At 40.1% G+C, this 21,099-nt stretch overlaps 1 protein-coding gene across 1 annotated transcript; it reads right to left on the bottom strand.

The window, feature by feature from the left end:
- Nucleotides 1-1,625: 1,625 nt before the first annotated feature.
- On the bottom strand, nt 1,626-20,631 carry LOC118406661 (alpha-N-acetylneuraminide alpha-2,8-sialyltransferase-like). Its single transcript, XM_035806908.1, has 9 exons — nt 20,610-20,631; nt 12,473-12,622; nt 10,841-11,128; nt 10,321-10,462; nt 8,995-9,107; nt 7,530-7,622; nt 6,536-6,677; nt 5,374-5,482; nt 1,626-4,718 (listed from the first exon to the last, which is right to left on the bottom strand). The coding sequence occupies exons 2-9, from the start codon at nt 12,589-12,591 to the stop codon at nt 4,498-4,500; spliced, it is 1,227 nt and encodes a 408-aa protein (XP_035662801.1). The 5' UTR covers nt 12,592-12,622; nt 20,610-20,631; the 3' UTR covers nt 1,626-4,497.
- Between the last annotated feature and the right edge of the window lie 468 nt (nt 20,632-21,099).

Genomic DNA, 21,099 nt, shown 5'->3' with positions numbered 1-21,099 from the left:
TCGGAGACGTCGACGGAGTGGCGTGGTGTGGACAAACCGATCGTGTACGCGCCAACACTATGTCCAAAGCGGCCAGCCTTTCACACAGCGGCTTATCTTTTGACTCCGTAGGGGGGTCAAATAATTTATGGTAACCCCCAATCCGCCCATTTGATGATCTAAGGTTTACGCTACACAAACGGCACAAATCAGTTAAACACGGCGGTGACATGGTAAGAAAGAAAAAAACGCTGAAGACACAAAAACAAACTCAAGACACTTGAAGTGGTAAATGATCGCTGTATTCGAACAGGTGTTGGAACACCTGTTCGAACGAGCGCTCTAGAACGCATTCCTAGATTCGCTCATTAACTGGCGTCCCCACCAAACGGTTTGAATGCGCACGTCTCCAGACGGATAGCAGAAGCGAACGTAGAAGCGAACTACTATCCGGATGGTACCCAGGCTAAGGTTGCACAGGGTGCAACTTAGATTTTGAGCCTCAGAACTCGTATTTGTTGCCAATTTATAATTACTTGGAATAAATAAATGGAACAAGGCAGCTCCATTTCATATCAGCCAAACATGTATGTATTGTACCTTTTTTTTTTCAGAAATTAGTGAATTGTAGGTGGTGCAACTTGAAATTCAGTTGTGCAACCTAGTTTTTGCCCCAGGTTGCACACTGTGCAACCTGGCTCAGACAAGTATTTTGTACACTGAGTGTGGATAAAGGTTTGAAAAGTCAGAAGTAAATGATTGGGAAAGGTGTGGATTAAAACCATGGGAAAGTGGAAACTAAAAGAAGTGTGGAAAAGTCCCTTGCTGTACCCCCTCTGCTTTTTAGATAGACATGCCCTTTTACATGTTGTATATATGGGAATAGATTTAAAGTAAAAATCATTGTAATCCTAAATTTGATAATTTTTTGTCATGATTTTTTTGCTAACCTTTTAATTTAAAAGAAATATCATGATCATTTCCTGTGTTCTGTCTCTGTGAAGAAGTAAAAGTGTTGTTTTTTTTGCATAATAATAAATCATTAGCAACTTTTATAATTTATCATTCTCTAGTAGTCTGTCCTTGTACATGTAATATGGCTGTACAGTTGCTTGTGTCTTGAAAAAAACTACTTAAGAGGTAATGTTGACATTGAAATTGTTTATTGCAAAACATCAACGATATACACGCTGCTTTTTGTTCAACAATGATGCACTTGACTTTGCTGTAAATAACACTTTACGAAACATTTGCACTTTGTTTTACAAAAATATACGGCACCGGACAAAAACGTACCTCGGTCAAACTATGACCTTCTTCACAGGCCACAAACAACATACAAACATGGCTCCCTCATAGTAACGCTAGCATATTGCACATTCATTGGGCTTGGTAGATATACAATGTCATGTACATTACATGTTGATACAGGCTTTGGATTGGAAGATTTGCAGCCGACAGTTTATACAGACAGGGATATCTGAAACTGCATCTCATAATGGATTCATACTTTGATATGCATTCCTTGCCCTACTCTTATTCTTATTTCCTTCACATTAGAATTCATAATCTTTGCCATGAAAATATTACAGATTTGAGCTGTTGCAATGCAATTTCCAAATTATTTGTCACACTGCTGGTCATGTAATCATGACCTTCATAATTGACTCAGAATTCATTGTTACAATACTAGCTTCAAGGCTTCCTCTTACACAGTCAAACCGGTGTCTTACAACTCTGCTTGATGCGTCAGAGTTCTATGATGCGGGTTCGTCTCCTGCGAAGGAGAATGAATTACAGGAAGCTTCTATGTTTCAAAGAGCACCAAAGTGTAGCACAAAACTGAATATATAATGACGATGATTCAATCTGCAATACATGATTAGTGTACCATCTGAATCATTTTCTCAGTACTGTCATGCTTAAACCCTCATCCTACTGGCCTCCCTTGTACCTTGAGTGTAAAATTGAAGCCCCAGTAAAATAAGGGTTAACACATACCAGTTTTCTAAAATTCACTTGTCCTATCGGCCAAGTACATACAAAAATTTACTTGCCCAAACCAACTCTTCACTTGCCTAAAATTTGTAAAACGTTTTTCTATGTATCTCACTATGTATTTCAATAGAATTCTATTTTTTTGTATTGACCAATGCTTGATTCCATGATTGCAAAAAGTAACAAGTATATCAAAGTCTCACTCATAGAAAAAATCTTACTTGCCTGATCCGACATGTAGGGTATACAATGTAGGACAAGCACTTGCCGGATCACCTACATTTGTATGTTTCACAATCTGCACTTTCACATTCCCGGGACAATCAGGCTAGTGGACTTGTCCAACCCTGACATACAATAACAATCTGATGCTCAACAAAGAAAAAAACATACCTTTGACATATAGAATAATTGTACTACAAAAAAGCCAACCCTAATGTATAAGTCTTAGAGTAATTCCGTTAGGAACCCTTTGGGAAAGTCTTCTTCAAATGTTTGCTATAAAATGAAATATTGCTCACCACAGAAAATACACTCAAAATTACAAGATTTTGATTAACAGAGAACTTTGCACTATTGCTACAGATTTCTTATTTCTCTAAAACATACCAACCTAAAGTTCTTCACATAATCACATGTGCTACTCTCCAAGCTTTGTTGTCATCAGTTCGAATTCAGGGCACATACCTTCCACTTGACATTCCTCTCTTTCATAACACTAACATAAGATGGAAGATAATTTTACAGTGTTCAATGATAAAAAATTACAAATGGAATACCTTTACACCACCAAAGTCAATTTGTATGGCCAATCCTGTAAAACAGGACTGCTACTGTTAAAATGTACAGCCAGCAACGGCCAATGTCTTCAAAACTAGTTTTATAGGACTCGCTAAAATCTCTCTCCAATAAGATTTCCCTGGTGTCACTGACAAAAGATGCCGGATGGCTGTCTGAAACGTCTGACCATTTCCCAAATCATATCCAGTTGCTGGAGTAACTGCTTTTTGGCATATCTTATTACCCGAATGTCTAACCCTCATTGACGTAGTTTGTTAAAGTTCTTCACACATAACTCAGAAATTCATATATATATAAGTAATCTAGTAGATTGTCTATTTTAGTTCAATGTACATGTACAATCCTTTGGACAAATAACATGTATAAACAGATAACAAGCAAACATGTACTTCAATCACAACGAAAATTTGAGATAGCCAGTTTTGATGTTACCAAAGAGGTTATATCTCCTTGATGTTACATAATATCAATTTTACATAGTACATATAATCATCCTCCTTGTGCAACTTTTTTTTTACAGCTAAAACACTAGCCTGCAATCCAGGCATCTTCTAAGCATAACTGGATTTTAGCCAGTCTCTTTTGACACAAGAAACAGTATGTTTGTCATTGCTATATTCTGGGTTTACGATCTAGATTCAACACTCCCTATTGCTATTCAGACGCTATTGAAAGGTGACCCATCAGTAGGAGCTCCCTGAAAAAGTTTGACAACGTTAGCAAGATTTAGAGTTCACATTTCTTGAATAAATCACTACAGCTGTGTTGTACAATTAAGGCTGGCGTTTTATTGAATATTCACTCTGGACAAACCCATGCTTCATGAATATCACAATTTTTTGCTAGGAATATGTGTAGTGTGGTGTGGTGTATTATTAAATGGTGAGTTTCAACTTCAAGTCAATACACTAGTCTGAGGAAATCCTGATTAAATCTCGCTTATAGCAGCCCACCCAACATCCGCCGGAGGGGCCAGTTACAGCCCTGGACAGCAGAGTTTGTGTTACACAGACTAGTCTGAGGAGAGTTGGAAATTTTCATGTCTAATCAAGTTGGATCAGTCTATTGACTTGTAGCCTTCTTTACCAACCTACTGTAGGTGGACTTTTTGTTCCAGGTTCTCAAAGTGGGATGTCCCAGTAGCTAAACTGGTAGCGAAGCCTCGCAGTTGAGCTTGTGGTTCCAATTAGTCAATAACTGGGAGACATCGGTTCAAAACACTGGGAAGGGCAATCTTGGTTGGGGCTGCACCTGTCTTTTGGAAGGGACACAAAATGGGGGTCACGTATTTGGTGGTGCCTCAAGGATGCTTAAAGCCTAGGTTACACATAGCCGAATTTAGCTCACGACTCTCCACACTATGCATGGTTAGGAGTGATTTGGGAGCTAATGGACACCAGATGATAGCTGCAGGTTGGTAGAACATATAGGATATAGCAGAATTCTTTCGACACAACCAGCAGGTACTTACATTGCTTACGTTCGATGTCTCTCATTGGCTACATGTAGCGGTGAGAAGCAGAATTCCAGTTAGAAGCTCTGACGAAGGTGTCTGAGAGACATCGAAACGTAAGCAAAAAAGAATTCTCCTAGAGGCTACTTGACTTGAAACTCAAGGTTAAGAAATGGGACACCATGTTAACACATTCCTAGGAACAAAAGATGGAGCGCAGCCTTGTCCAGAGTGGACTTTCCATAAAAAGACAGTTTCTTGTACGGTTAAGGCTGACACTTTTCTGTGGTTATATGTACAACCCTCTTGTCCTGCAGCTTCAGCAATTGTACAAATTCGGACGACATGGAGTGGCCGCTGCTCTGGTAACCCTTGTCGTAGTAGTGGTACGTCACATTGTTTCCCTGACAGTTCACGTCAAACGGCCAGAAGCCATACAGGTGAACCTCCTGACAATAGGAGATGGCGGCGCTCGCGAGAAACAAACCTGTAGATAACAACAAACAAGAGGCAGCTGTAAGACAGTGAATACTTCAACAGCAACATCATGATATTTAGCCTTCAGGCAAAAACAATATAACCGCATGGTCCGACTGTGCCTAGGAGAATGACAAGCTTGTTTCTTGTTTTCCGTTGACTGTGGGGTAATAATGTCTGGACCAATCAGATTGCATCACGTGTTTGCCGCGTGGCGGGAAATCTGCTCTTGATTACAATTACGTATACGCCGGGATTTCCCCATCTTTCAAATTAACTTGTTTTTTCTTATCATTACCAGTTGAGTTTACTTATGAATAGAGCACTTACTTTGCATGCGATATATACATCTTGTTACCACTGATGATACATTTTGTACATTGATACAATTTTTAAAACCCCATTTTTTGTTCTTATATAACATGCTGTGAAGGAGCAAAGAAAAAGAACCATGAAAACATGATACAGCTAATGGACTTAATTCTTTTACTTTCATGGGGCTTAATTTTACGGTAGAAGGGGAAAGGGAATTTTGTTGTCAATGTGGTTCAAACAAGTGCAGTAATAAATCGGAAAAAGGGTGAGAATAAAACCACTGCAAACGTTTCAAGATTTACAGTTTTTGTAATGGATGTACAACAGCAGCAGCAAATTTTCCTACTGACCAGTTGACAGTCTCTTCCCCTGTGGTAGTCCCTGGTCGCTCCAGTATTTGCCCAGCATGCGTAGGTGGTTTGGATGGGGAAACACAACTCTCTGCTGGGCATTAGCACCCTACAAAAACATTAGATACATTTTACATCAGATACATTTTACATTGCCAATGTCAGTCATAAGGTTTACTTTGTTCAACTAGCATGTACTCAGGCCTTCATAACTCAGTAAGCTATACACCAAATAGCAGTTACTTGAGCTGGATATGATTTTGGAAACAGTATAATTAATGGAAGTCCCATGTTTGAGGACAGCCACACTTCAAACCCACCACAGTTATATTGTATCAAAAAAGGTCGTCCATCCTGGTGTGACTGGCTCAACCTTACAGTCCCTGCTATATGGCCATAACTGGGGCAATTGCTGCTGTATTGCTCTGATTACAGGCCGCCATTACAGAACCTTGCAATTTATCCCTGCCAAATGTAAGCTCCTCACAACACAACCTCTGACTGTGAAGAGTAATCACAATTATACCAATAAAAGCCTGACACACTTCTCATGATAAGTGGGCATCTTTGCCCAGACTGTGCAGTGCCAAGTCTTTCCCAATAGGATTCCAATCCAGCATGAAGCCAATTACAGAATATATGATAGATGGGTGGTATTAAAAGTGACCTGAAGGCTTTTATGTGCATGTTTTATGTATGTTATTCTAACTATTTGGCAAGCATGTGGCCAAGGCTGCCCAACTAGCTAGTACTTGTTACAAGCAATGAATCAAATTTTATTGTGCAACAATTACAATGGGTACAAATGTATTTTGATTCCTGAATGCTACAACCAATTGAAAAGTTAACATATCATAGGCCAGTTGACTTAACCTTTGACTCAGAAACTAAAATGAAACATTCTTTCAAAGAACATAAACATATGTAGAAAAGGGCATTCTCCAACTGTGGATGTTTTTCCGTACCCTGGATTTGAATGGAAATCCTGTCAAAGGTTCGACAATCCTAAGGTGGTCAGGGTGCATAATTGCTCCCCGGAAAAATCTTGAAATCTAGACCCTCTGAAATGCTATTTCCTTTGTTTTGGCAAGCAAGCAAAATTCCGTCAAAGGACGGAAGGACGGATGCTGACTAGAACCCTGGGTGTGGCGATGGAACTGACCTGAAGAGTTTTATGTGCATAGTACGCCAGCTGCATGTTCCTCCGATAGGAGAAGGCAGGAATCCAGATCAGACTGTCATTGTAAGCACTGATGTCCTGCAGGAAGGCGTTCCGAACTCCCCTTTCACTCAGTTTCTTATACCTAGGGTCAAAAAGAACACACTAATGTTATTACTCTAAAAAAGGTACAGGAAGACACTATGATCATACAAGAAATTCACAGAAAATCAATGTTGTTATAAAAGTTATTGGGGAAACACTTAAGAAATAAGTCATAGAATATTTATTAGAAAGGATTTGAAAAAGGACAAAGTGTAAACTCAGTTTTCCCGAGAGTTCAAAAAGGAACTTTGGTTTTCAGAACAAATGTCGTTACCTTTGAAATCCACAGTAACACACACAGAAGGCACAAACTGCACATCACGGGGACATGTGTACAGCAAACAAAGGACCAAACAAACAAACAAACAAACAGACAAACAAAAGGACAGATTTTAGCAAAGACCAACAACACCACAAAGAACAATAGTTGAATCAGGAAGAAAAGGGTAGCCTTGTAATTTTATATCAAGACAGTGCAGATTTATCTCAGGTACCTTGCATCAGTTCAGTCTTGCTTCAGAACGAATTCCACACTGCTATGATGAACTTGCAAGCTAATATAGAAGCTTAGACGAGTATTGTTAATACGGTTCAGAAGTGCTTCAAGGCTACATGATGAGTTGCATTTACATTGGCCAAGTTTTTACAGAAATTGTAGACTACTTTAATAAGGAAGGTTTGCAATCCGATCAAATGTTAGACAGTGAATTGGTTTCTCAGAATTCAATGATTAAACTTGCCAAGAGTCTAATAAAGATCTAACGATGATTATGTGATTTTAAAGAAATTGCATGAAATGTTTTGCAACCAGGCTACCCTGAACTTCCAACAGAACATCTCAAAGAAAGTCAAATCAAAATACAATATCTAAAGTCGAAGAGTTACGACTGACTTTTTCTCGAGGATGCTGGGGTTGAGGGTTATCAGGGAGGTTTTGGACCCGACGTCTTCACTGAACACAGCGTTAACTGGAGCCAGATTACATCTGCAGAGGGAGAGAGGGAAGAAAAGATGTCAGGAAGGGAGGAATACTGTCTGGAGATCAGGCTTTTAGCTAGGATTTTATCATAGGGTGTCCAAATTTCTTGCCGTTCGGCGAGCGCTGCAGGTGCGAGTATTGTAGGGGTCTGGGGACATGCTCACTCAGAAAATTTTGAAATTTATAACTCTCTGAAACACCGTTTCCCACATCTTGAGGTGCAAATTTGGGGCAATGATTAAATTTACTGTCAGACAGGCCACATAGCATCTGTAGCATCCCTGGTCAATCAGAATTTCATGCTTGTCAGAGGATGTGCTCCCCAGTGTAAGGCCATACAATTTGAGTTATTTTTTTAACAGGCCGTACAATGTACACCTGTATGGCTGCCTGGCTAAAAGCCTGCTGGAGATTGTAAAGTATGTGACAGTATTGATATACCACTTGCAGGTAAAATTGGAGCTGTGCAGGTATTTCTGGTGTCTACCTGCAACAAACCTAGCCTGGGTACCATCCGGATAGCAGTTCGCTCCTATGTTCACTTCTGCTATCCGTCTGGAGACGTGCGCATTCAAACCGTTTGGTGGTGACGCCAGTTGATGAGCGAATCAAGGAATGGGTTCTAGAGCACTCGTTCGATGACAACAGGCCGGCGCCCACATGCGCAAGCAAGGGGACGTGGGGCTTTTCCGGTGTTGGAACACCGGTTCGAACGATCACATGAACCCATTCCATAATTCGCTCCTATGTGGGGACCAATCAGCGTCTGCGTCCAAAATTTGGACGATTCCAGACGTTGAGATGGTCCGCGTTCCCAGACGGAAACACAGAGAAGCGACTGTATATAGTGTATAATGAATGTCAGAGCTAGAAGCGACTGTATATAGTATATAATCAACGTCGGAGCGAACTACTTTCCGGATGGTACCCAGGCTACAACAAACCTGCATAGGTTCATAAATGAGGTAATATTTGTTTGTTTCAAAACTTACCATTTTAATAAGTTACACAGAGCACAATGAGTTTTGAATTCTGATGTGCAACAGGCATGAGATTTGACTTTGACTTTATTCAGATTTAAAGTAGTGTCAGGAAAACGTGACTTGAAAAACTGAACCTGTTACTAATTACATGTAAAAATGATTAATACATTTACAATCATCTGAGTATCAATGATAATCATATAGTGATCGACATCGACCAATCAGGAGGACCCATTTCATGTTGGTTGTCGGACTCGGTTATTTATTCGGTGGTTATAGGAACCGGTGATGTATTATACCATATACACCTCAGGGCAGGTCATTAACCCTACACCATTGCATAATTTTGAATATATGTATTTGCAAAATTGATGAGAGAATTGGAATGGACCAACCTTATAACAAACTCTGAGGTGTCGATCTTGTTGCCACACTTGCTGCCCATGAGGATCCCTCCGTTCCCCACCACACTACAGCTCTTAAAGAACTGCCCACTCAAGGAGCTGTTCTGTGGGGCAATGGGCAAATACTGTGAATTCACAACACTGTGAATATGTCTTCCTTGCATGACTACTGTGCTGCAGAATTGTTTCAATTTCACATATCAAACACGTTTTAATCTCCGTTTCCATTATACCTGGTGACCAGAGGAAAAGTATCACAAACTTTGAAAAAAGTTAATGATTTTACAGCATCACTTAGGTCTAGCTTTACTGAATTTAAAACACAAAGTATTACATGTATCATACAGTATGTTGCACTAGGTAGTGGTACAAGTAGTAATTTAGTGGTAGTGGTCAGTACCCTACTTCTGACTTAACAGATTTGCAAGGCTTAAGAATGCAGGTTCAGTCTATGTGGTCTAAATTCAAATTGTATGCTACACATTTGATTTCCAGTCCTTATATTATTAGGTTAGGACTTAAAAACTAGACGTTAGGTTGATAACAGTCCTGAAAAAAATAGGGTCAGTAGATAGGGATTGTCTTGTTTTTTAAAATCTTTAAGTTATCTTTTTTCTTTTCAACTGAAGTGATGTGGTGTAGCAATGTAGAACTGAAATGTGTCAGGCAATAATACTCAACATCATATTGTTATTGGATACAGATATAACTTGTACAAACACAAGTATGATTCAAGAAACTGAACATTGCAGTGTAATATTTGCTACACATCATCAACAGTTCATCATCATCATCATCGTTCAGCCTCGTGTGAGGTGGAGCAGACGAACTGTCATCAACAGTTAATATCTATTATCTTAATACCGGCACTAATCACAATACCGCCAAATAAATCAGCGATGAATTTGAGGAGATCTACTAGTGCAACAACAGTAAGTTCCGAGGTATGCACACTTCAGACATCCACGTGTTCAACACATTTTTAAAAAGGCTTCGATAACGCTGCATTCGAAGAAAACAAGGCCAAAAGTTTTCAATTCTTTTTTGAGGCAGGCGAGCTCGTCATGGGACGAACACACTGTCACATTTATCGCCAGATTTGTAGATAATAATCACACGTGCTCACGGCACAAGACGAGCATGATTCAACATGAATCTTAAATTTCTGTTCCTTACCAACAACTCTTGCAAAAGTGTGAAGAACCGTTGCATAATAGCCCGGATATACGACTGAACGGGCAAAATTGAACATGCGCCGCCATCTTTATTATATATTATGATAATAGATGTTACTGTTCAAAGCCCCAAACTGCTTACCTGCGGGAGTAAGCCAGTTGTTCTGTGGGTGATCTTCAGCACAGACTTGTCCCCATCGAATCTAAGCAGAGAGCCCTTGGGGACATTCTGCCTAGTTGCAATGAAGAGGTCTCGAACACGGCAGCACTTCTCAAGGGATTCCCTTGGGAAGGAAAAGAGAAAGTCAGTTTGCAAGACTTTGACCTTACATGGCAAGCATCCCCAGTAAAAATGTAACGTACACTCTCATAATACAGCCTGCGCCCCACAATAATGCCAAATTGTTTTAAAAAATGATGAATTAAAAGACATCTACCAATACAAAATTTGTAAGTTCCGAGATATGCACGCTTTGGACATTCAGGTGTTTAAGACATTATTGAGAAGGCCTTTATAGCCATGCAGTCTAAGACGACAAGGACAAAAGTTTTTGGTCCCCTGTCAGAACAGGTAAGAGCCTTCTGGGAAGAATGTAACTAGCACGACCGGAGAGTGAAAAAAAATGTAAAAATGGTTGCTAGCTTTTTTAACAGCGACAAACCTTAGTTCTTCGATGGCGGTGTAGTTGAACTTCCATTCAGTTTCCTCTGTCGTTGACTTTTTGTATCCGTACCCGGGAAAGTCGTCTTCGAAACTCTGTGGATGACAAGCTTCCAACACAGGAGTGTGCTTTACGGGTTTCTTCTTACTGGGAGGTTTGACGACTTTGGCTTCATTGTGGACCTCTCGTCTGGCTGGGAACCAGGGAAGGAGGGACCACGGCTGCACACGGTCGGTGAACAGTGTTCCTGAGTCTGGTCTCTCTTTTCTGGAGGGGAATTTGTGGGCTCTGGAGAGACGTAAATGTGAAATTCTTAGGAGTCTCAAGTATATTCTGTGTTACATTCAGATACAACACTTATGATGTGTGACATTCAGATATAAGCATGTCACATTGATTCAGATATAAAGTTTGTTTACCTTTATCAGCCGGGTAAACTATATCTGTTGTGCTGCTAAACAGGGTATCCAGAGATATCAAGTCGATGGACAGTAGTTTCAAATTGTGATATCTTTAAAATATTGCAGTTTGAAACCACCATCTGTCGACTTGATACCCCTAAATACATTGTTCTTAAAATTAAGGGATAATGATTACCCTACGAATAAAGGTGAACTAGCATTAACACTTTGAATACTATTATAGCTTATCTAGTCTAAGAAAGTTTGCACAGCTCTTTGGATCATTTTGCCCATTACTCAACCCTGTATCCAATACCAAGTTGGTGTCAGAAGGTTACATGCATCTTGGCAGGGAGGTGGCTAATTCATAGGGATCTCCATATGGGGTTCAGATAACACTTTATGCTCAATTCAGGAAGGTAGGAAGCTATATATTATGCTAGATTTAGGAAGGCCTGCTATGCTTAATGGTAAATTCAGGCAACAATCAACCTTTATGCAAAATGCACTGGTTACATTCTGTGATGAATTAGTCACTTAGGGCACTGTCACAAAGGTCGTGCGGTCGTTATATGATTGCTAACTTCAGGTGTTTTTGGGACAGCCATACATGTTTCCTTCAGAGTACAGCTGTCTTGCAACACAAAAGGGTGTCTTGAATCCTTCTCAGTGGTTAGTTCTGTCACAGCCTGCTTGAAAATCCTACTGCATCAAAATTGTATGGCAATCGCACAAGCTGTGTGACTGCACCCTTAGTTAGAGTGAAGTAGTAAAAATCTGTGATAGCTTATTCCTGACCTAAGGCACATTGGATGACTACTAGATGAGAGAATTGAAATGGTTGATTACCCTCTATGGAAAATGAATGCAGACTACGAATTCTTTTTGAAAAGAAAAAGCTAACTTAAGATTAAGGAGTTTTCTTTTACACAACCAGTTAATCTCACCTTAGCTGATGTTTCAATACCTGTGAGACATGTTCTTCAGAGCTTCTAACTGGAGTTCTGCTTCTCGCCGCTATATGTAGCCAATGTAGGTGGCGCTTTTGCGGCAAGAACCATCCCAAATACGGCTGAACTCTAGTTAGAAGCTCTGAAGAAGATATCTATGAGGCATCAAAAAGTCAGCTATTAAAGGTGAGATTATCTGGTTGTGTAATTATATATAAAAGAAAAACCCTATATCTTTTGATCTACCAACGTGATGAAACTATTTTTGGAAGCAAGCTAACCTGTTTGAGGAGACGTTGAAGACAGTTGGGTGTGAGGACCAGCCATGGCGCACTTCCATCCATGTGATGCCGATCACAACAAGGTTGATGACCCCTAGGGCAATGACCTTTCGCTTCATCAGAGAGCTGAGTGGCAGGGCCTTCTCAACACTGAAATATCAAAGAAAATAATTATTATGATGAAGTTAGTGTGAATGTTATTCAGCATCAGGGACAGATGTGATAGGCACCCCTGCTTTTTTAAGGGACACCTATGTTGTCTGAATGTCATTAAGTACCAAGGACAGAAATGTCAATGTGATTGTCTTTCAGCACCAGGGACAGCACTGTTAGTGTGAATGTCTTAAAGTACCAGACACCAGGAACAGCAATGTCAATATCTTATTCAGCACCATCAGTGTAAATGTCTTTCAGCAAAAGGAAACAGCAATGTCAGTGTGAATGTCTTCAGCACCAGTGACAGCAGCGTGTATCTTTCAAAACCAGACACAGCAACATCAGTGTGAATGCACCTGGGACAGCAACACTAGTGATGCTGTCTTTCAGCAAAGGGGACAGCACTGTCAGTGTCACTGTCTTTCAATGCCACTAGGTACAGCACTGTCAGTTTGAATGTCTTTCAGCAGCAGTGACAGCAATGTTGATGGTTGTGTCTTTCAGCACCAGACACAGCACTGTCAGTGTGAATGTCCTTCATCACCAAGGCTTCAATAAAAGTAATATTAGTATGAAAGTTATTAGGCACCAAAGAAAGCAATGTCAATGTGAGTGCCTTTCAGTACCAGTGCCAGCAATATCAGTGTGAATGTCTTTCAGCACCAAGGACAGCAATATCCATGTGAGTGTTATTCAGCAGCAAGGACAGCAATGTCAATGTGAGTGTTATTCAGTAGCAAGGACAGCAATGTCAATGTGAGTGTTATTCAGCACCAAGGACAACAATGTCCATGTGAGTGTTATTCAGCACCAGTGACAGCAATGTCAGTGTTAGTGTTATTCAGCACCAAGGACAGCAATGTCAATGTCAATGTGAGTGTTATTCAGCACCAAGGACAGCAATGTCAATGTGAGTGTTATTCAGCACCAAGGACAGCAATGTCAATGTGAGTCTTATTCAGCACCAGGGACAGCAATGTCAATGTGAGTGTTATTCAGCACCAAGGACAGCAATGTCAATGTGAGTCTTATTCAGCACCAGGGACAGCAATGTCAGTGTGAGTCTTATTCAGCACCAGGGACAGCAATGTCAATGTGAGTCTTATTTAGCACCAGGGACAGTAATGTCAATGTGAGTGTTATTCAGCACCAAGGACAGCAATGTCAATGTGAGTCTTATTCAGCACCAGTGACAGCAATGTCAGTGTGAGTCTTATTCAGCACCAGGGACAGCAATGTCAATGTGAGTGTTATTCAGCACCAAGGACAGCAATGTCAATGTGAGTCTTATTCAGCACCAGTGACAGCAATGTCAGTGTGAGTCTTATTCAGCACCAGGGACAGCAACGTCAATGTGAGTGTTATTCAGCAACAAGGACGGCAACGTCAATGTGAGTGTTATTTAGCACCAAAGACAGCAATGTCAATGTGAGTGTTATTCAGCAACAAGGACAGCAATGCCAATGTGAGTGTTATTCAGCACCAAGGACAGCAATGTCAATGTGAGTGTTATTCAGCACCAGGGACAGCAATTTCCATGTGAGTGCTATTCAGCACCAGGGACGGCAATTTACATGTGAGTGCTATTCAGCACCAGGGACAGCAATGACCATGTGAGTGTTATTCAGCACCAAAGACAGCAATGTCAATGTGAGTGTTTTTCAGCACCAAGGACAGCACTGTCAATTTGTATGTTATTCAGCACCAGGGACAGCAATGTCAATGTGACATTCAGAGCCTGCAACAGTTTATGAGTAAACCACAGACTGTAAATGGCAGGGACAGCTGTGTCAGTGTAAAGGTCATTCAGCGCTAGGGAAAGCTAAGATGGCAGGGGTGTATGATTTAGTACTACATACGGGACAATGTACATATATCTGAATAGCATGATTCCAATGTACAACATATCTGAAACTAAAATAGCATGATTCTAGTTGTATGACCTATGTTCACACAAATTAATATTCTGCTTTAGGTTTTCACCACTTAACTACAATATACACTTAACCTGGTTCAAAGCAGCTTTTTTCAGCTCTCCAAAATTCTGCAACAGACTTAAAAGCTGACCAGATCCTTCAAAAAGCTCTCTGCCACACTCTAAATTCAAAACTACATGACCCCAATTTTGATGACCGTGAGATATTAGCACATGTGGCGTCACAAAGAGCATTTACGTATGGATGAGGCTTTTAAGCCCCATTTGAAGGAACCCTCAAGAGAATCAGGATTGATGTGAGTGTACACCAATCATGAAGAAGAGACAAATTGTAATATTGTGAATCTCAAATACCTGCAGTAGTTTCAAGTTCTGCATTCTAAGTAACAGTCTGACTTCTAACATTGCAAACTGAAAATTAGACCCAAAATCAGGCTTTTCTACTAATTGTCTCGCTGCTGTTGTTTCATCTGTGAAATCAAAGATGCTTCAAACACTTGATTTTTTCACTGAAATTTAGGCACCAAAACTCATTACATTTACAGGTAGTCTCATTTAAATTTACAGGTAGTCTCGTTTTGTCAATGCCATGCACACTACCATAAAGCAATATAATGCTTTCATAAACTAAAGTCTAAAAGAAAAGGAAGATGAATTGCAAATAGTTGAATTGCAAAACGCACCTTTTGTAGGTCAAATTTTTATTCATACATGCACTGTGGTAACTAAGTGGACACATACAATTCTGCTGATGACTGAACAGATCACTCACACGCACTCACTTTCTGGTCTATGATCTGGAATGATGTCAAGTATATACAATATGAATGTTATATTTCTGTGTGCTTAACCTACATAACATCGAAAAATGAAATTCTACATATCACATCTGCCCAAAATATTAAAACACTCTGTTCAGGGCTCAAAATATGCATATGCAGGTTAGTGCAAGTAAAACTGGAGCTGTGCAGGTATTTCTGGTGTCAACCTGCACCTAACCTGCACTGGTCCATGTACTGGGTTTTATACATAAATGTATAGTGTAGGTGTGAATGAACTGTTACTAGCTCCATTGACTGTTACCACCTATAAAGTATAAAAGAAAAAGTAGCAATGGTTCCTGAACAATTCTAGTATGATCCATTCTTCCTTATTCAGAGTGGTGCAGGTAAAATTTGTCTGGTGCAGGTAATTTTCAATGTTACCTGCTCCAGTGGAGGTATGCAGAAAATACTATTTCAAGCCCTGCTGTTGCAACAAAGTAGGTACAAACACAGATCAATATTCTAACTCATTCACCGGTTAACAGTTAACATACCAGCAACAAGCCCTTAAATCATATTTTGCACACTTTGACTGCCAATATTAGCTACGGCCAAGCCACAGCGCTGTAGCTTAATAAAAAGCCTTTCAGTTGTCAGCTAAATAATGATTCTACAATGTTGTTAATCTGACTGAGCTTCATGGTGTTATGCGTCTGCTCATGTAATTGTGACAAACGAGTACAGCATGCTGGTTTTTAATAAGCAGACGTGTTTTCACCTCACTAGCGATGCCGCAGGAAGAAACGAGCTTAGCAGGTGCTGGAGTGTGCTGAATGTCGGAATCCCTGTCTTATTATGTCTATCTCATATGAGCAGTGGCTTTTGCAAAGACCTATGTAAAAAGACGTGCAAAGTATGGGCCATATTGAAAGATGGGAAATGTGTAATGGTTTAGAATTGAAAAAGACTTCCTAGCAAATATTTTTTTTTTTGTACAGTCCAAAATTGGCTGTGAAATTGTTGCACTGGGCAGTCTAGTATACTAAATGTAAATTATCATGTCATGTACACATGTCTGAATGAAAATGGGTCTTTTTTTAATCATTCTTTATGAAATCATCTTCTAATGCATAGCATGTGCAAGTTGGGTTGATAAGGCCATTTTCAAAAACCTACTGGTAGTTTTTTTTTAAACTTAAAATGATTAAAACTGAAAACAAGAGTTCGTAGACCTCAGGCCTGCATGAAATGTATTGGGTTTCTGTAGACCTATTGTGTATTTTTGCCTTTTTGTCTGTGGTACGTGGTTGGAAAAATGAGCTTTTTACTGTGTTGGTTGTGCACCATGCAAAAGTCTGACTCTGAAATTCCATTTTCTGAATTTGTAAGTTTGGACAGGGATGAACATTACTTATTTTGGATTTCTTAAGAATGTAACCAACCACAGTACTTTGAAGTTGTTGAGACGCTACCTTTTTTTGTCTCAGATGGCCCATGCACATGTAGTTACTCTGTCACATGATATACTAATATCTTCCTATTTCAATGTACTGACCTAATGCAGCTGCTAAGTCTCCTTGGTTTGTGTTCTTCCAATGATATTCATTAAAGATTTATTTCTGGGGTGTTATTCACTTGACATCGGAATGTTACTCGCATAATTTGACCAATGATACTTTTATCTGTAGTTCCATAGAAATTAGACAACATGAATAGTGGTAGCCCCCATGCAGCAGCAACAGTTAGTCCCCAGGGTGGTATGATATTTTCATTCAATCCATCCAACCCAAACCTAAATCTCCTGTAGTATCTAAGCCAAATTTAACAGCATAATTTACTATGAAAAATGTCCTTGTCAATCCCATTTATAGATGGCAAGCTGCTGGCAATGGAAGCTTTGAAAAGTTCAGAAGCTGTTGTAGTCAAAGCAAACACCCAGCAAACATCCCCGCAAACCAATGAGCAGTTGCTTAGAAGGGGAATTTCATCATATATTTGCCGCGACAAAATGCAACAAACGATACTGAATTTAAAACAGAACAAAGCTAAGCCTCCACCACTTAACCCTGCCTGTACCATAGATTAAGCAGGCCCAAAAACCAAGCGAATATGACTAGCCCAAAACAACAAATTACCTGTATACAGTATGGAAATGGCATTACCAAAGAAACAAAAAGAAACACAGGACAAATCATACACATACCTTTCTCTTATGCCCACACTCTATACAGTTCTCCTCCACATTAGAAAATTGCATCTTCTTCTGTTTAAGTTCAAGTTCAACCATGATTGCCAACAGGGTAAAGGAACTTGTACCGGAACTTAAAACTCAGTACTATACAGCTCTAGAAACACCACAAAGAGTAATAAGCAAACTCCAATTATACCTGACCAACAGATATATAATCTGGCACACTCCCGTCATCTGGCAAACTGTCAGTGCCACTAAGTAACCTGATACATTGAAGGTGGCCCAGACCAGATGATGGTTCTACACCCAACCATAATCTGTTTTTAAAACCAAGCAGATATTGGGAGGATGCCCCAACCACACTAAAACAGGGTCAACCTATACAGTATCAAGTTCAAGCACTAGGAGGCCCAAAATCAAACCTGACCACCAGGACACCACAAACAACTCACGTACCAAATGGCAACACAATGGCACCTTGCGTTCCGGAGATACAGCGCACGCCCCGTGCCCGCACAAAAGGTAACCTAAAATGTCAAGTTCAAGCACCAAGGGCGCCAAAATCAAAATTGAGCATTATTCAGCCACCGCCGACACATGTGCCAAATATCATCGCGCCAGCACCAGCCGTTCAGAAGATATAACTCCGGAAACACCCCTCCCGGACACAAAATTCGACCTGCCGGGTCAAGTTCAAACGCGACAAGGCCCAAAGTCAATCCTAGGCAACAGGCAACAACCCCCCACCCATGCACCAAAAATCGTCGCAATCGCGCGTATCGTTCCGGACACACAGCGCCAAAAGTGCCCCAAAAACACCAAAAATGCCACCTGCAATGTCAAGTTCAAACGCCAGGAGGCCCAAAATCAAACCTGAGTGTTAGGCTACCACCCCCAACCCAGGTACCAAAAATCGTCGTGCTCGCACCATCCGTTCACGAGATACAGCGCCCTACATCCCCGGCTACCGAAAAGTTCCCACCAGCATCAAAACCATACCTGCATACATGCAGGTAATTAGATGTCTAGTAACAAAATTACCTATATATTTAAGACATACCAGTAGCATGATTTCATGCTTGATCATATGCCAACATGCTGCACTCCATGAAAAGGTCTATTTCATGTAACAGTAGTTCACCTTTATTCACCTGGTAACCTATATCCGTTTTTTTAAACAAGATATTTAGGAGAATCTAGTCGACGGTTGTTGGTTTGAAATTGCAATATTTTTTATAGCATTCCAGTCTGAAACAGCCGTTTGTAGAATCAATATCCCTAAATACTACGATTTTATATACAACGGATAAAGGTTACCCCGCGAATAAAGGTAAACTAGCGTTACATGTCTTTTTTTTTAAATTTGCAAGCCTTTCATTTCACTTCTCCATAAGACTACACTACATCGACATCACAGAAGATATTGTCTATATTGCCATTCAAGTCTTAAGTCTGATGCTCTAAATGCAAAAACATGTGTATGAAATTTTGAATACTATGATCATTCTGTCACATTACAAAGGCTTTGTTGCAAAGGATGATCATCTTGATCATTGTACGGAATAAATTTCAAAGTAAAGATCAAGCTTGTTAAGTTATTCATGAATGCATATACTAGCTCATCTGTGCATTAATGGATGTGCAACAAATAAAACACAACATCAAGATGCAAAAATCAGACTTTAAGGGGAGTAGAAGCAAATTTACAGACGTCTCTACATTTTCAGATATCTCTGATAATTCTCCGCTGGTTAAGAACATGTTTTTGTTTTTTCTAGAGTGTATCATTAAATCTAATTTCTTCATATTAGACACAGACAGTTTTATCACCCGGATATCACATTAGGTTCATGAAATATGCAGCTGCATTGGCGGCACAAAAATTCAGACAGCGGTCTCATAACCAATGATAACAGTGGTGATGCACATCATTTTCCCAACTGAACTGTACGCATTTATCTAATGTAATATAATATAATGCAGTGGTAAAAAAACAACCATTGACATTGTTGGAATCAGGGGTCACAAGACCACAATACGTCCCACATCACAGTGTATAACATTGGCTCAAAGCCGAAACTACTGACCTCCAACTCTCCAAGTATCCTATTGCTCCATTTCTGCCTTAGTCTGGCAGACAGACGATGAAACACACCGACGGATAACATTACAATACCCCCATATTCACCAACTCAATAACACAAATTCGAAATAAAACCACAGTGTAACGGTAGTTCACCTTTATTCCCGAGGTAACCTATTGTTTTAAACCGGGGTATTTTGTCGACGGAGTTGGTTTCAAATTTCAATATTTTCATCGCATTCCAGTCTGAAACAGCCGTCTGTTGACTTGATATCCCTTAATATTCCGATTTTCCATGCAACGGATAAAGGTTACCCCCACGAATAAAGGTGAACTAGCGTTACATAATGTACCTGAGGGGGAAAAAAGCTCAAACAGTGACAATGAAGAAAGTAATTCCCCCAACATTATCATTATTGTACTGTACAAATCCTCATGAGACACTCACAGACACTAGTTCATTAAGCCTACTTGTTTAATCACCCCATAAATTCTTGCTGCCCACTCCATAATTGCAACTGATGTCATCTGGCAATTGTGGTAATGTGCTCCATTGGACAATGGTACAACCCTTTTGGATGAAATTAGGAGGCTTCATATGGGGTTACGAAATATCCCAAAGGACTAAAAAGCAACATGTCATAATGAAAACCATGACGCATTTTTCAGACCAGTTCTAGATGCTCTGTTATTCTTTTTCCTCCAAAATATCATTATTGATATCAATCCTCAATACTTGTAGCATACAAAGTTAAAAGGTCTTGATTTTTTCTTCTACATAAATTAATTTGCAAACTGCAGGTTGCAGTTAATGGGTAATTCAAGCCCTTCCGAATGCTAGTTCACTTTTATCCGTTACTGATTTGTGACCTATTTGAGGTCGTGTTACAAGATGATGAAATCAATGGTGGCATGTCTCCGGCACCTATAGTTTTGCACTTCACTTCATTACAGTGATTGACAGTTGTAGTCGAAGCATGATGTAATTTACTCCAATGACCACTTACCTTACAGAGCTCCTGTGGCCTGACACAGAAAACCAACTGCCTCAACTGACGACTGACGTCCCTATTGTAGTGTAGGATAGCCCTACTCCAATTGATTAGATTATGTTAATGTCATCAGGCCTTACATCATGTATATTACCATCCCTCTATGTAAGGTTGTCACTGCCCAAAGTAATTAATCATGGCAGTCCTGTACTTTGCTTCAATAACAGTCTCTGACAGTCTGACCTGAAAATGTACCTTCCTCAGACCACATAGTTTTGACTCATTTAAATTACTATTTGTGGGATTGCATGGCAAATTGGCAGCACGTTAGGCTCAGGCCCAAGAGGTCCCGAGTCCGAATCCTGTCTGCCAGATCACCGATCTTGTGCCCTTGGGTAAGGCACTTAACACAACTTTCCTCACTTGACTCAGGTGACAATAAGTACCTAGCTTCGGCTAGTGACAGCGGCAAGCCTATAGGGGCATGTTCGGGCTTGACGCACCT

The sequence above is a fragment of the Branchiostoma floridae genome, chromosome 19 (assembly GCF_000003815.2).
Source record: "Branchiostoma floridae strain S238N-H82 chromosome 19, Bfl_VNyyK, whole genome shotgun sequence".
Classification (NCBI taxonomy): Eukaryota; Metazoa; Chordata; class Leptocardii; order Amphioxiformes; family Branchiostomatidae; genus Branchiostoma; species Branchiostoma floridae.
This window is presented reverse-complemented; position numbering and strand designations above follow the sequence as displayed.